The sequence below is a fragment of the Stomoxys calcitrans genome, chromosome 3, assembly GCF_963082655.1.
Source record: "Stomoxys calcitrans chromosome 3, idStoCalc2.1, whole genome shotgun sequence".
NCBI classification, from domain to species: Eukaryota; Metazoa; Arthropoda; class Insecta; order Diptera; family Muscidae; genus Stomoxys; species Stomoxys calcitrans.
Genome location: NC_081554.1, coordinates 160,736,424 through 160,753,040, shown reverse-complemented (window position 1 = coordinate 160,753,040; position 16,617 = coordinate 160,736,424). Strand labels below are relative to the sequence as shown.

Here is a 16,617-nt window from a genome sequence, read left to right as displayed (position 1 = left end):
ACACTAAGAAGAAGTATTTGTGCAAAATTTCAAGCGGCAAGCTTTACTCCTTCGGAAGTTAGCGTGCTTTCGACAGACAGAAAGGCGGACGGACAGACGGACGGACAGACGTACGGACATGGCTAGATCGACATAAAATTTCACGACGATCAAGAATATATATACTTTATGGGGTCTCAGACGAATATTTCGAGTAGTTACAATCAGAATGACGAAATTAGTATACCCCCCATCTTATGGTGGAGGGTATAAAAATTGGGTCCAAGTAATCAGAAGGGGGGCGGACCCTCCCCCTTACCCCAAAAATAAAAGTGTACCGATCAGGACAATATGGGACTCAAATGAAAGGTGATTAATAGTAGAGTACGAATTTCATATTAAAAATTGGGTCCAAGTAACTGGGGGGGCCGCCCCAACCCTAAACCTAAAATAGGTTTATTGGACGAGTGTGACAATATGGGACTCATATGAAAGGTATTCAGTAGTAGATTTCGAATACAGTCAGGAAGTAGGAATAGGCTTTATAATTCCCCCGTTACCCCAAAAACACCACCCAAAATCAAAAATGAACCGATAAGAACAACATGGATATCAAATGAAAGGTACTGGAGAGTAGAATACAAATGTGGCATTAAAATTTGAGTCTAAGTACCCATCGGGCGGCCCCAACCCTAAAACTTCCCCAAACAGACATATTGGACGTTCACTTCAATATGGGGCTCAAATGATAGGTATTCGGGAGTAGATTTCGAATCTGGTATACAAAATCAAAACGAAGTATAGGGGGTCACGCCACCCTTAAAAATAACTTTTAGACCCATCATGACTGTATGATACTTGGCTGAACCGATTTTCCCAAAATTTTCATAGATTGTGTGCGTTTGTCTGGAAGGAAACAGAGGCCATCCATTTTTTTAGATATTGGGGGAGGCGGACTCTCCAAATTACCCCAAAGACGATACCCGATGGGCACAATAAGGGTATCAAATGAAAGGTATTAGAGAAATCGAATATGGTATTAAAATTTGGGTCCAAGAACACGATAAAATATCCAAAAGGTATTAACCCGGTAAATAGGGTAAATATTCGGGTATTTATCCATTTATACCCAAAAGCTCAGTATTTAGAATCTTGCAGATATCTTGGGTATAAAAACTTTTTCCAAACAATTTTTGATGATTGATTGATTTTTGATGATTTTGATGATAAACCCAACCTTCTGATCTCATAAAATCGGATTTTAGTTTTATATAGCAGCTATATAGAAGAATCTCCAGATTTAAAGTCTTGAGGCAATAAATTGGAAATTTTTCATCCGATTTCCATAAAATTTGGCACAGTGAGTTCTGGTGGACTTCTACCAATCTCTGAAGTGAAGTGTGGTTCAGACCGGACTATATTTGGATATAGCTGCCCCATAGACCGAACTCCCGATCTCCGGATATAGGGTGTTGAGCCCATAAAAGTTCCATTTATTATCCGAACTCGATGAAATTTAGCACAGTGTGTTCTGGTAGATCCCTACCCATTCCTGTCAGATGTGGTCCAGGTCGAACCATAGTTGGATATAGTTGCCATATAAACCGATCTCCTGATATAGGGTAATGAGCCTATAAAAGGAGCATTTTTCATCCTATTTCGACGAAATTTGACACAGCGGGTTCTGGTACCCGGCTTAACATTTTTGTTGAATATCGTCCAGATCGCACCATATTTGGATACAGCTGCCATATAGACCGATCTCCCTATATAGAGTATTGAGACCATAAGGGGAGCGTTTTTTATCCGATTTGATGAAATTTGAGCTATATCAAGTTGCAAATGCAAATTTGCAAATTTTGCCTATATATATATCAATGAGTGCAGTCCGATTCAAGTTTAAGCTCAATGATAAGGGGCCTCCTTTTTTAAAGCCGCGTGCCGCAGTGCGACACCTCTATGGAGAGAAGTTTTACATGGCATAGTACCTTACAAATGTTGCCAGCATTAGGAGGAGAAAACCACCGCTGACAATTTTTTTCTGATGGTCTCGCCAGGATTCGAACCCAGGCGTTCAGCGTCATAGACGGACATGCTAACCTCTGCGCTACTGTGGCCCACGATATATCAAGTTATTGATACTATATTGATCCGATCTGGACGAGGTCCCGGGAACTCATATACAAGTAACAGTTTCAGCGAAATCAGGCAAGAAATCCGCTTTTTATGGGACTAAGACCCAAAATTAGAAGATCGGTCTATATGACAGCTATGTCTGTATAGTCTGATCTGATTCATATTTGGGTCAGACGCGGGAGGCTTAAAATTCCTCATTATTTCAAATTTCAACGAAAAGGGTAATAAATCCCAACGGATAATATATCCAGCTTTTATAGACTTCAGATCCTTTATCGGCATATCGGTCGTCCGATATGATCCTTATTTAGGTTGGATGTTGGGAGGCCGAAAACTACACTCTCTTTCAAATTTTAGGGAAATCGAGTAATAAATAAAACTTTTGTGGGCTTCAGGCCCTTTATCGGCGTATCGGTCTATATGACAGCTATATCTAAATATACTCCGATCTGGACCATATTTGTGTCGGTTGTTAAGGGGCCTAAAAGTACTCACTGTTTTAAATTTCAGCGAAATGGGATAAAAAATAAAGCTTTTATGGGATTCAGACCCTTTATCGGGAGATTGGTCCCTGTGGCAGCTTTATCGAAATATAGTCCGATTTAAACCATATTTAGCTAAGATGACGGAAGGCTCGAAATAACTCACTGTTTAAAATTTTAGGGAAATCGGGTAATAAATAAAACGTTTATGGGCTTCAGGCTCTTTATCGGCGGATCGGTCTATATGACACCTATATCTAAATATAGTCCGATCTGTACCATGTTTGAGTCGGATGTTAGGAGGCTTAAAACTACGAACTATTCCAAATTTCGGCGAAATCGGATAAAAAATAAAGCTTTTATGGGCTTCAGACTCTTTATTGGCAGATCGGTCTATATGGCAGCTATATCTAAATATAGTCCCATATTAACCATATTTGGGTCACAGTTTAAAATATTAGCAAAATCGGATGAAAAAATTAAGTTTTTATATGCATTAGACCCTTTACCGGAAAATCGGTCTATATACAGCTATATCCGAAAATATTGCGATGTGGTCCGTTCAAAAACAATCGCTTGTAAAAAATTTAAGAGTCCCAGCTGAGTCTTGCTATTTGTTGCCTCTAAAACCCCTCATTTAGCCCATAGTGCGACGTGCCGCATAGCGACACCACTTGGTAGAGAAGTTTTTATATGGCAGGATACCTCACAAATGTAGCCAGCATAAGTAAGGCCATAACCACCACTGAAAAATTGTCTGATGTTCACGCCGGGTTTTGAACCCATAGGGGGATATGCTAACCTCTGTGCCACGATGTCCTCCTTTCCCATAAGAAAGGATACTAAAACTACTCTTTCCCATAGGGGAATGGTACTAAACCTACCCAAAATCTAAAACTAACCTCTCCCAAAGGGAAAAGATACTAATTTGTAGGAAGTTTTAGTAGGAGAGACCACCTAAAAACATAAAGTAAATGAACTTCTTATTCACCTTTTGTTCTCTAGCGCCATCTTACGTTGTTTAATTCTTATTACTTTGTTTCACTACACACCATTTTCTTTGACGACATCTAACGGCTATTAGAGACTGCAACTCTTTTCCAATAAAAAAAATTCACCATGCCCGACAGAGTTTATCGCTTCCCAACACTGTAAACTCTCAAACAGCTGTTGGGCTCTCACTCAAATGACAGCGTATATGTCATCTCGCAAAACAACAACTTTTTGACACATGTCCAAAAAAATACCAAAAATAGAAACCTCAGTGAAAATTGTAATAAATTTTAAAACTTTTCGCCAAATAGGCACAAGAATTTTGTAATCGACCTCCCAAAGAGTAAAACTCTTTGGAAAAATTACATTTTCATTAAGTTTAAAGGCTATACAGCAAGGAAACGCATGGCGGCCGCCCCCACCGAATTCACCAAATGGCTCAATCAAAAACTCAAGGAATTGAATACAGATGAAACTGTTTTTGGTTCCTATATAACGGGTATACTCGAGGATGATGATAGTCTGGAGGAAAAGAAAGAGGCACTGGAAGGCATACTCAGTGAGATATTGGTAAGTGAAAAATCAGTTTAAATGTCTAATGAAGTTGACAGGATTTCTCTCTTCGTCATCGGGTTAGACTGATAACATTGCCGAATTTATTGAATCCATTTTGGATAAATGGCAAGCGTGCACCCCCAAGGAAGACGATGCCAACAAGTCTGCCAAACTGAATGTGGATGAACAATTGGCCAAGCTATTGGAATCCACTAAAGTCCAGGCCGTAGTCAAAGAACGCCAATACACCGAAGAAGAGAAAAAGATAAGGGAACAAATCTTGGCGCAATACTCACAGGTATGTACGAATGCGATTCTATTAAATTAATTTAGAGTTGAAGTAACTGTTGATAGTTAAAAAACAGGTATGGGAATTTTTGTAGATTGTAGATATAATCCTAGCCTTTATACCTAACTTCATGAATGCGTTTAAAAATGGGCACATCAAAGCTCATTTTATAAGTAGACTACTTTGACAACAATCACAAGGGAACCCCGGCAAGCGAGAACTATGAGCATCACTCAGGCTGGAACTTTGAGCTCCAAACTGTGTGGTATTATTCGTTATCACGAGAAGCCAGGTGGCAATTGAGGACAATCAGCGGTATAGAGTGGAGAGTCTCTGTGAGAGGCCTGGTGGCACCAGCTTTTGCTTAAATATTGGGTGCCTATGAAGCTCAATCCGAGAAGGCGAGTAATTAGCGCCTTTAAATAACCAATGGCCATCATGTTCCCGCGGCGATCGATCATATGAACCGGAACGAGCTTGCTCGCCTACAAGAACTTGACGAAGATCACCACCTCCACATGAAAATTTGGCTGCAGCAACAACAACAGGATCGATGAACTGAATGTGGAAAATAACAGGGGGGTTAATGAACATAAGCTGAAGCACTGTAACTTAGGGCCGGTATTAGTTAGCAGTGGTTTATTGTAAAGTCACTCTCGAAGGCACACTGCAAATATTATAGACTCCCCTCGATTTATCGACGAATCCTAAGAGATTTGCGATGTTAACTTTATTTACCATTCCGGATGAAAGTTGTCGTTACAATCCTAAGAACCGAAGACAATTTCCTCATGAAAAATACCTAGATCCTCTACCTGTTGTTGGAAAGTCTTCTTATTCCCGAAAGCGGAATAATGGGCAATGTGATACCGCTACTGAAGCTAAAAAAAGATTCGGTTAAAAAAGAATCGAACAGATGGATTTTCCCACTCTTGTCAGTAGCTAAGTCGCTTGTGGACTACTTTTCTCGAGTCATATAGCAGAATTTTAAAACGTCCTTCCGGCTGCGCCTGAAGTATTTTTGTAGTTTGAACTTCGGGTTAAGAAGTCGATGCTCTGTATATAGAAACACGAAGTTTCCCAAGTTGGCTTGAGAATCCCGACAATGTTTAACTTTTACCTACCCTCTATTCCACCTCCTGATGGCATCATAAACAAATCATATGTTGACGATTGTACCATCATATCTTCAGCTCCCCATGTTGATGGGATGTGAGTTAAGTTGAGCCTCTACAATTTTTCTTTGCAACCAACAGCACCGGATGACTGGCCACATACATCGTGACAGCAACAGCATTGTGAAGTCCGTCTGAAAGATGCTTGTTGTTGTAGCTACGTTTTCATGTGGAGGTGGCGATCCTCAAGAAGACCCTGTAGGTGAGTAAGCTCGTTCCGGTCCAAAGGACCGATCGCCGCGTTAACAGGGCCATTGGTTATTTAAAGGCGTCAATAAATCGCCTTGTCATATCAAGCATTATAGGCACTCAGGATTTATGCAAGAGCCGGTGCCGCCCGTCCTCTCACTGAGACCGCTGACATACAGGTGCAAAGGATTAAGATCGAGCATGATATTTAGCGCCTCTCTCGGAATACTTCGCTTGCACCAGGGATTAGCATCGCCGCGGTTCCCTGTACTATTATCTTGCGAAAGGAGATGTTGTCCAGATCGAACAACCGCCAACCGCCATCCTGTGTACTAAGCCCCCAACTCCTTCCAATTGAGTTGCGACAGTAGTAGAGCGCATTCCGTCAACTTTTTAACCTATCTTCGATGTGCCTTCTCGAGCTTTGTTTCAAGTTGAGAATCTCGCACAGATATTTTGCATACGCAGAGAGCGGCAGCTCCTCTTTACCCAGAACAGATCCCCCGAAAACCCTCAACTTTCCATGAATACAACTTCATTCGCGTAAGCGAAGGACCTGAAAAGCCCATTGATACCAAAAAGCCTCAAAGAAGCCAAGAAGCCTCTTGCGAAGTTCCTCTAGCCACAACCATTCTAATCGAGCTCTCCGCCACATATGCGTTGTTAATCCAGCCTTTTAGCATCGTATCAAAGCAGTTCATCAATTGAGAGGGAATTCCCTTGTTCACCAGAGCACCATATATGGATTCAAACTTATCGTTATTAAAGGCCGCCTAATGCCCTTCCCATGGAGTCTCTAGCTAACTTGTCCTTATTGTGTTGTTGTACTCATCGTTATTAAAAGCCGCCTAATTCCCTTCCCATGGAGTCTCTAGCTAACCTATCCTTATTGTGTTTTTGTACTCACATGTGGATGGATGTAGTGATCCTTGTCACATGTGAAGGTTGCGATCCTTGTGGAGGTAGTGATCTTTGTCAAGCTCCCACTCATCCACCAGAGGCCTTTCTACGCTCATAGGAACAGGTGGATACATTGTGAGTCTCACGACACAAATCAATCCCATGGCAGCCGGATGTGCGTACCGGATTGGCCCGATGGAGTCTTTCATCGCCAAGGGCTGTACAACACACTGCTTCAACAACTAAAACATGTCTTAAATATATAGGATAAAGTGACACAAGGCACGCCACAGAAGCATTTTATCGCCACTCCTTGGGGTGACCACCATAAATAACCTATAACGGATGCTGACAGAGGAGTGATTTGAAACCATCTGCTACGCAGACGATGTTATAGTACTTCTAAGGGGTAAAAATCCGAATCAGCTATGCTGAAATGCTGAAAGGGTTTTGCATATGCCATAAGACTGGGCTAGACCTAAGGGTCTCTATGTTAACCCTGAGAAGTCTGAAATCTGCCTGTTCACGAGAAAAACAAATGTGGGCCAATATGACGCACCACGTTTCCTCAATAGATCGATTTCGATATATGTCAACGTCAAATACCTAGGAGTGATCTTGGACAGGAAACTTAATTGGAAGTTTCACATTCAGGAGCGTAGAAGGGCCGTAGGATCGAAATGGGGCTTGAATCCAAGGATAGTCCCCTGGCTCTACAGAAGCGTAATTAGGCCAATACTTTCTTATGCTTCAGTAGTTTGGTGCACTGCGATGGAGAAAAAGTGCAATGTAAGGATAATTCAACAGGTTCAGAGAATATGTTGTCTTGGCATAGGCGGAGCGATGAGGACCACGCCCACTAGGGCCCTGAAGACTATTCTAGATATCCTTCCCATTGACATACAAATTAAGTGTGAGGCAGCCACTGCGGCTATGAGTCTTAAGGCGATGGGACAATGGATAGAGGAAAGGAGCAGGTCATACCATCGTGGTATAATCGAAGCGGAAACATGGATTGATTAGAAGAGATTTCCGATCGGATACCTGAGATAACACTTGAGGTCGAGTGCGAGACAATGCTGTCAGAGGCACAGTTTTGGATTGCCGGAACTCTCGTTTTGCTTTCTGGAAGATCATGCTATACAGATGGATCAAAGCTAGAGTACAGAGTGTGCCTATTTTTCTACAGTGAGAACCCAAGGACTGAGATCTGTTTTCGACTGCGTGACCATAATACGATTCTGCAGTCAAAGATCCGGGCTATTACGGAATGCGTATAGTGGTGTGGTATTCACGCGAGGACGTCGTGTGAAAACATCTTTACGAATAGCAAACTGGCCACCAGGGATATAACAACCAGGACGGTAAGGTCACGAACAGTCTTGGAGTGTAAGAGTTAACTAACACCTTGTCTGAGGTAGGCACGATCCGCATCGTTTGGGCGCCGAATAATAGCGGAGTAAGGGGGAATGAAAGAGCAGACGATTTGGCAGTGAAGCCCATAGGACTGCCGTCAATAAACTTGGTTAACCGAGTTAGGGGGCGTGGTCAACGAACGGTCGGTAGGACGACGAATATCCTAGGGAGAGATTCGGATCGTGAGAAAACGAGGCTATTACAGACAGGAAGTAGAAAGGAGGTCAGTATAGCTTCGGTATCTTAACGCGACATAGGACTATGAGTTCATTTATGCAAAATCGGTGCGGCAAGTGATATCATGTGTACGGCATGTGGGGGAGATGATGAGTCGCTGGAGCAATTCCAATGCCTTTGCCCGGTACTTAGGTGGGGACACAATACCAGACATGAGGCAATTTAGGGGCGTGGTATGGAAAACAGTTAAGGATATTGTAAGTAGCACTCTTAACTTTTATTTTATTTTTCGAGGTTAGTTTTTAGTATTTAGAGCGCACAACAAGCCGATTACTGGCGTAGATTGTTGTTGTTGTTCTTGTTGTAGCCTTATTTTCATGTGGAGATGGCGATTCTCTTCAAGCTCCTGTATTTAAGCAAACTCGTTGCGGTCCAAAGGACCGATCGCCGCGAAAACAAGGTGGCCATTGGTTATTTAAAGGCGCCAATAACTTTCCTTGTCATATCGAGCATCATAGGCACTCAGTATTTGTGCAAGAGCCTGTGTCACTCGGCCTCTCACTGAGACTCTCCGCTTGATACCGCTGATTGCCGTTGCTGCTACTCCGTATGGAGCATTCCACTATCTGCAACCTGTGGACGCCCGGTAACTCGCAGCTAATCTTCTCGTGACAGCAATAAACACCACACAGATCGGACCTCAATGTTCCAGCCTGTGTGGTGCTTCCATCTATCCCCTGCCGGAAGTTGGGCAGAGTGATCCCGCTACTGAATCCTGGAAAAGACGCGAGTAAGGTGGAGGCGTGCAGACCGATCCCCCTTCTCTCACCAGTAGCCAAGACACTTGAGGTACTACTCCTCTCGAGCATCGTGGGAGAATTTCTATCAGCTTGGATTTCGAAGACTGTACAGCACAACAACTACTTTGCATGCCAACACCGCACACGTCAATCAGCCATGCCAAACTATTTGAGTGCATTGCCAACACGTCCCTAAAGCCAGGCCTGAAACGCTGGGTGTCGAATTATCTGTGTGGTCGCCAGCCATTTGTGGAATTCAGGGATAAAAAATCAAAACATCGTAGAGTGAAACAGAGAGTTCCTCAAGGCCGGGTGATATCTCCGGCTATGTTTAACCTTTACATATCCTCTATTCCACCCATTCCAGATGGCATTGAGATCATATCATATGCAGATGAATTTACGGTCATGGCATCAGGCTCCCGACTCGTTGATGGCAACTGCGGCAGATTGAACGTCTACCTCAACGAACTTGCCTCATATTTCAGCCACATTGTTCACTACAAACACGCATGAGGTGGGTATTGAGCTGAAGCCGATCGAGTAACGATTCCGACCATCAAATGTCCCAAAATACTTGGCATCACATTTGACACCTCTTACGCATTCTCCACACTTGCCACAGCAATTTGCGAAACGGTCAAAAGTTGAAACAAGGCTCTAAAGTCACTTTCCGGCAGCACTTGGGGTGCTGACAAAGAAACCTTGTTGACCACATAGAAAGCAATTGGCCGGTCAGTGGTAAGTTATGCCGTGCCAGTGTAGTCTCGCCAGGTATGTGACACGTAGTGGAATTATATGTAAATCCGCCAGAATGTCGCTCTTCGAACTGCAATGGGCTATCATCTCAGTTCTCATGTAGACCAGCTCCATCCGGAGACAAAGATCCTACCCGTGCGAAGACATAATTACTTGCTGCCCAAGCAATAACTTCTGGCCTGTTGCCGCAGATACCGTCCAAATCATCATCTTGTGGATTGGTATCCCCCGCCCAGAAGCCTTAAGGTGATTCTACATGATCTAGAGCGAGAGGTTCAGCGTTAAAAGAGAGACACTCCAGATCAAGCGGCTTATCAAGGAGGTTTAGACAACATACATGCATTCCACTATCCGCAACCTTTGGACGCGCCCTGTTGCTCGCAGATCGGACCTCAATGTTCCAGTCTGTATGGTGCTCACAGCTATTCCGTTTCGGGCTTAGTTTGTTGTTGTCGCCATCTCTCTTCAAGCTCCTGTAGGGGTGTAAGCTGGCTCCGGGCCAAAGGACCGATGGCCCGGGAACAGAGTGGCCGTGCCGGGTTGGGCTGAGGTGTATGTCCATAGTGCACCCTCTTTTCAAGCTAGCCTAGTCAGAATGAGGTCCAAGCAGCTTTGCACCCGAATGAAAAAACAACAAAGCAGCAGGAGCCGATGGGTTACCCGCTGAACGATTAAAGACACGTTGATTAGGCGCATGCATCAGCTTGTATGCGCGGTCTGGCTAGAAGAACGCATACTCGATGATTGGAAACACATCATACTATGTCCAGTACACCAGAAAGGAGTCAAGACAGATTGTGCCAACATACAAGATATTCTCGAAAGATTAAAATCTAAAGTGAATAAGATAGTCGGAGCCTATGAATACGGCTTCAGACTTGGTAAATCCATCATATACCAGATATCTACACTGCGCTTCATCCTGGAAAAGACCCAAGAAGGTCAAATCAACACCTACCATATTTTCGTCGAATTTAAAGCCGCCTTCGACAGTGCTATACATTCAAAGGCTTTTTAAGCCATGACTCGTACCACCAATTTAAATCAGATAGTACTTGGAGTGGTTGAGAAAACGATCCTTCGAAAAATATATGGACAAATCTGTGCTGAGAGAGAATATAGGTGCCTATTGAAAATTTCCAGCAAATTTTGTTTCTTTAGAAAATTTCCTGCAATTGTTTTCTCTATAGAAAATTTGCAAAATTTGTTTTGTAGTATCCTCCGACTAAAAGCAAAGAAGAAATACTTCATTCAAACATATTTCGAATCATTTATTTTTAGTCTTTCTCCTTACATCACACATTTCTTGGCATAGAAGTGGCAACGTTTGCTGCAGCAAGCCTGATGGGAGTAACATTTACTGCCATTAATCATACACTGCGACTGTGATTGTGATATTTCATTATCCTTAATCTCCTTTATGGGCAGTATGGTTGTGTCTTCCACCAGTGGCAATCCTTGGGAGAACTCCACAAAGCTACACAGCACAACTAGAGACAGAAAAAGGAGCACAAATTTCATTTTGGAAAGTTGAACGAAGTTAAGTTAGTTCTTCTTAGTTTTGTAATTCAAGCGGAACTGTTGATGAAAGTGAATTGTTGCAAAGTATTTAAATAAAGGAATTACAGAAAAAACCATCTGGGAATGATAAAAACTCATTTTGGTGAGTTCACCTACTCATGGATGTAGGTGAATTGGTGTGATTGTGACCATGGCAAATATTGTCTTTGCGACATTAAATGACAATGAGTGCTGCGGCTTTAACCGTTGGTTCTCTAGACGAAGTTAACGTTTTTAGGTTTTGTATACTCAGATAAGGAATGTGGACTAGAATTGTGGAGAATTAAGATGTCAGTTCTCATACATAGATTTTATTATCATTAAACTCTTGATTTAATTTAAAAAAAGTAGGTGTAGACGACTCCCAGCCAATTGCTTTTCCCATTTAAACCAATTCTATAGAATAAACAACCTTAATGATCTCAATAATTTTGGGAAATGCTAAGAACTGGTGTTTAACCCACTGATCATATTAAGGTAAATATTAAAGTAAGGAACTTGTGTGTATAAATATCAGGCAAAATGATAAAATAATGTCAACAATTGGAAATTTCAATAAAAATTTAATGGAAATAACGCTCAACAAGCCGATTACTAGCTTAGGTGAATGCCCATAGTGGCATGGGCAGATTAATATCCGCACCCTCTTTTTAACCTAATGAAAATAAAAGACATACCCCATAAGTTTGGCCGGGTTAAATCTTGGATACCTACCACCTTTATGGTAGTGTTGGGGGCATAAGAGTTTTTCTTGTACCTTCTAGGAGCTCAAGAAGTCAAATCAAAGGATAGGTTTGATGAGGACTATATGGATGGATGGACTATATGGAATGGATTGTTCTTGTAGCAGTGTGTTATGTTCTATCTTTCATCTGCTTGGTTCTGTTAAATATCCAGATCTAGTAACTTTGCTACCAACGTGGATTGCGTCCCAAGGGATCTGGGTCTGAGTCGAGTGGGTCTGGCTGGGCAGTTAAACAGGTGATCTGTGTCGTGTAGTCCCTGGTCACATTCGAGACCCACGTTGGCATCAAACCATGTTCTGTAGGAGTTGAGGCGGCTGCATCATCCGGATAATTGTAATTGTGCCAGAACTACTCTATTTTGACGGATGAGGTCAATTTCTTCAGGTGCAATAGAAGGCTGTCTTTTTTCAAGGATCAAATTCACCCTGTAGCTATTCACCGTATCTGCTACCGCCTCTCCATGAATATTGTCTAAACCCCCTTTGTTATGCCGCTTGATCTAGAGGTTCTCTCTTGTAGCGCTGAACCTCTCGCTCTAGATCATGTAGATTCACTTTAAAGCTTCTGGGCAGGGGATACCTATCCACAAGATGATGATTTGACTTGTTGTAGTTGTAGCAATGTGTTGTTTTCTATATTTCGTTTGCTTGATCCTGTTGAGTAACCAGATCTAGAAACTCTCCGACTAAGGTGGGGTACGTCCCAAGGGATCTGGGTTTGAGTCGAGTGGGTTGGGCTGGGTAGTTAAACAGGTGACGTGTCGTGTAGTCCCAGATCTGGGTCACAATCAGGACCTACATCCTGAACGTTGGCATCAATCCTTGCCCTATAGGAGTTGAGGCGGCTGCTACTTCCCAATCGTAATTAGGCCAGAACTTTTCTGGTTTGCCGGAGGAGGTCTATTTCTTCAGGTGCAATGGACTGCGGTCGTTTTCCAAGGACAAAATTCACCCTGTAGCTATTCACCGCATTTGCTACCACTTCCGCATCAATGTTGTCTAAACTCGCTTGATCTTGAGGTTCTCTCTTGTTGATCGTCGCTGAACCTCTCACTTTAGATCTTGAAGATCATTTGTTGTGTTCTATCTTTCGTCTGCTTGATTCTGTTGAGTATTCAGATCCAGGAACTCTACGACTAAGGTGGGATGCGTCCCAAGGGATTTAGGTCCGAGTCGAGTGAGTCTGGGAGGGCAGTTAAACAGGTGACCTGTGTCGTGTGTTCCCAGGTCGTAATCGGGACCCACACCTTGCACGTTGACATTAGTCCATGCTCTGTGGGAGTTGAAACGGCTGCATCTTCCGAATCGGATAACTATCCACAAGGTGATGATTTGGATGGTCCCTGTATTGCTTGGACAGTGCTAAAAGCGGGTAGGTCTTGGTCTCACTAAGGCAGCTGCCCTTGCCCTTGCCGATGAAGGACTCCATTGGGTCAATCCGGTACGTACAACCGGCTGTCATGGGATTGAGTTGTTTTCGTAGCAGTGTGTTGTCCACTGAGGTGGCAGCCCTTGGTCGATGAAGGACTCCATCGGGTTAATCCTGCACCTAGAACCGGATGGCATGGTATTGCTATAGATTTGTCGAAATGTAGGGGATAAAATAGCCTTAAATTGAATTTACTTAAGCGCCTTATTTGAGATTCGATTCAAAATTTATTGAATCGGTTAATTTTTTTATTGAAAATCATGATTGTGATTAAAAAAATGTTCAGATTCAATCAAATAATAAAATCAATTATTGATCAAATCAATTCGACTGTAAGTGAAAAAGAAATCATATTCAATTAAAAAAATTATTGAATCAATTAATTTATTAACTGTAAACGATTTTACTTTTAATTAAATTTTTAGTTAAAACAAGTAAAAGCGTGCTAAGTTCGGCCAGGCCGAATCTTATAAACCCTCTGCAATGGATCGCATTTGTCGAGTTCTTTTCCCGACATTCTCTTCTTAGGCAAAAAATAATATAAGAAAAAGTTTGCTCTGCTATTAGAACGATATTAAGATATGGTCCGGTTTGGACCACAATTAAATTATATGTTGAAGACCTGTATAAAATGTCAGCCAATTCGAATAAGAATTGCGCCCTTTAGGGCTCAAGAAGCAAAATAGAGAGATCGATTTATATGGGAGCTGTATCAGGCTATAGACCGATTCAGACCATAATAAACCCGTATGTTGATGGTCATGGGAGGATCCGTCGTACAAAATTTCGGCAAATCGGATAATAATGGCGACCTCTAGAGGCTCAAGAGTCAAGATCCCAGATCAGTTTATATGGCAGCTATATCAGGTTATGAACCGATTTGACGATACTTGGCACAGTTGTTGGATATCATAACAAAATTCTTTGTTCAAAAATTCATTCAAATCGGATAAGAATTGCGCCCTCTAGAGGCTCAAGAAATCAAAACCCAAGAGCGGTTTGTATGACAGCTATATGAGGTTATGGACCGATTTGAACCATACTTGGCACAGTTGTTGGATATCATAACAAAACACGTCGTGCATTCATTTCATTCCAATCGGATAAGAATTGCGCACTCTAGAGGCCTATGAAGGCAAGACCCAAAATCGGTTTATATGGCAGCTGTATCAAAACATGGACCGATATGGCCCATTTACAATCCCAACCGACCTACAATAATATTTTGTGCAAAATTTCAAGCGGTTAGCTTTACTCCCTCGAAAGTTTGCGTGCTTTCGACAGACGGACGACGATCAAGAATATATATATTGGGTTGCCCAAAAAGTAATTGCGGATTTTTTAAAAGAAAGTAAATGCATCTTCCATAAAACTTAGAATGAACTTTAATCAAATATACTTTTTTTACTCTTTTTTCTAAAGCAAGCTAAAAGTAACAGCTGATAACTGACAGAGGAAGAATGCAATTACAGAGTCACAAGCTGTAAAAAAATTTGTCAACACCGATTATATAAAAAATCCGCGATTATACCCAATACTTTATGGGGTCTCAGACGAATGTTTCGAGTAGTTACAAACAGAATGACGAAATTAGTATGCCCCCATCCTATGGTGGAGGGTATAAAAATATTTACGAGTTTTTTCTGCATATGAAGGTCCAGTGCAATTTCCTTAATTAATTCTCAGCACAGCTCCTGTCAAATACTCACCATATCTACCGAGAGTGAAGTGCTGTAGTGGTTGTGGTAACCTCTTAGTTGCATGTGGGAGTAGTACACCACTAAGAATAGTGTAAGCCTAAGCCAGAGATTTTATTTCTTATAATGTAAGGCTCCTGAAAAAGGGCAATGTCCACTAGGCGCTAGAGTGTCCGTCAGCTCATTTGAGGCGGTTACGGAGTGATGCAGATTAACCCGTCCCAACGTTAGCTGCCACGCTGGAATCTCTTTTTTGAATTTGTAAGTCGAATATGGCACAACCGAAATCCAATCCTAAGCAATCCTAAAACCGTGGCAACCGGTTGTGCGTACTGGATTAACCCGATGCAGTCCTTCATCGGCCACAGCTGTCGCCTCAGTGTGCAACACACGGATCAATGCGATTTCTAACTTTAAAAACCTTTGTAACTGCTGGTCACATGGCGGCGGTGTATATATGGTCACTCTGTAGGAATATTTTCCATTCCTGCCAACAAATGACTTCTCCCATGTTTTTTCGTCTAATGTTAAGACCTGAAGAAAGGCAAATCTATAGTTGGTCACGAATATTTTCGTCAAAGTAGTTTCTGCCATTATCCATTATCTTTTTTTGTGAGGAAAAGAAGAGAATTCAGAAAGATTGTGGGTAAACAGTTAAAAGGGAATACTTTTACTTACGGACATACGTGGAGTTACGGCTTTCTTTTGCTTAACTCAACATATGATTTTTTAGATTTAAGTATATTTTGATATATTTTTTAGTTTCCATTACAATTGTTTAAAAAAAGTTTTTTTTAATTTCCCTTAGACTGAAGTATCCGATGAGGAATATGAACCAGCTCAATCCGACGAGGAGGACAATAAACATGGTGGCGGCGGTGGTGGTGGCGGTTTAACCGGCATTGAACGCAACACTAATGCCCTCGATGTTCAGAATCTTATCAAAGAAAAACGCGAACAGGCCCGCCTTGAATCGGCGGCAAAGAAACAAAAGGACAAGGAAGATCGAGAAAAACAAAAACAAATGCGCGAGGAGAAAAAAGAGAAACGTAAAACTGTCAAAGGCGAACGTAGACGGTAGCATGTGGGCATATAAGGTATTTAATATCCTATTTTTCTCACATATAAAATATCGAAATCCACGTAGAATGTATTTAAAAAGTACGTAAAACCCTTTTCCTAAAAACAGTTTTTTTTTATTAATAAATTATGGATGTTACATTGAACGAAAGGGAATCTTTCCAAAAAGGGTGTTTTTGACAAAATTTACGAACAAGTTTTGATCTCAATAAACACATTTATCGAAATGGAAAATCTTTATAATGAGAGGGGCCAT

The 16,617-nt window shown here is 41.8% G+C and overlaps 1 protein-coding gene across 1 annotated transcript; it reads left to right on the top strand.

Annotated features, from left to right (window-relative positions):
- Positions 1–3,790: 3,790 nt before the first annotated feature.
- LOC106085130 (coiled-coil domain-containing protein 43) lies at positions 3,791–16,517 on the top strand. Its single transcript, XM_013249179.2, has 3 exons — positions 3,791–4,160; positions 4,228–4,443; positions 16,090–16,517. Exons 1-3 carry the CDS (start codon positions 3,996–3,998, stop codon positions 16,360–16,362), a joined length of 654 nt encoding a protein of 217 aa, XP_013104633.2. The 5' UTR covers positions 3,791–3,995; the 3' UTR covers positions 16,363–16,517.
- Positions 16,518–16,617: the final 100 nt, after the last annotated feature.

What these genes read in the sequence shown, in the direction of transcription:
- LOC106085130 (XM_013249179.2), top strand. Translation starts at nt 3,996, where the DNA reads ATGGCGGCCGCCCCCACCGAATTCACCAAATGGCTCAATCAAAAACTC. An exon ending in GCATACTCAGTGAGATATTG is followed by an intron (nt 4,161 to 4,227) that starts GTAAGTGAAAAA and finishes TCATCGGGTTAG; the next exon opens with ACTGATAACATTGCCGAATT. An exon ending in TCTTGGCGCAATACTCACAG is followed by an intron (nt 4,444 to 16,089) that starts GTATGTACGAAT and finishes AATTTCCCTTAG; the next exon opens with ACTGAAGTATCCGATGAGGA.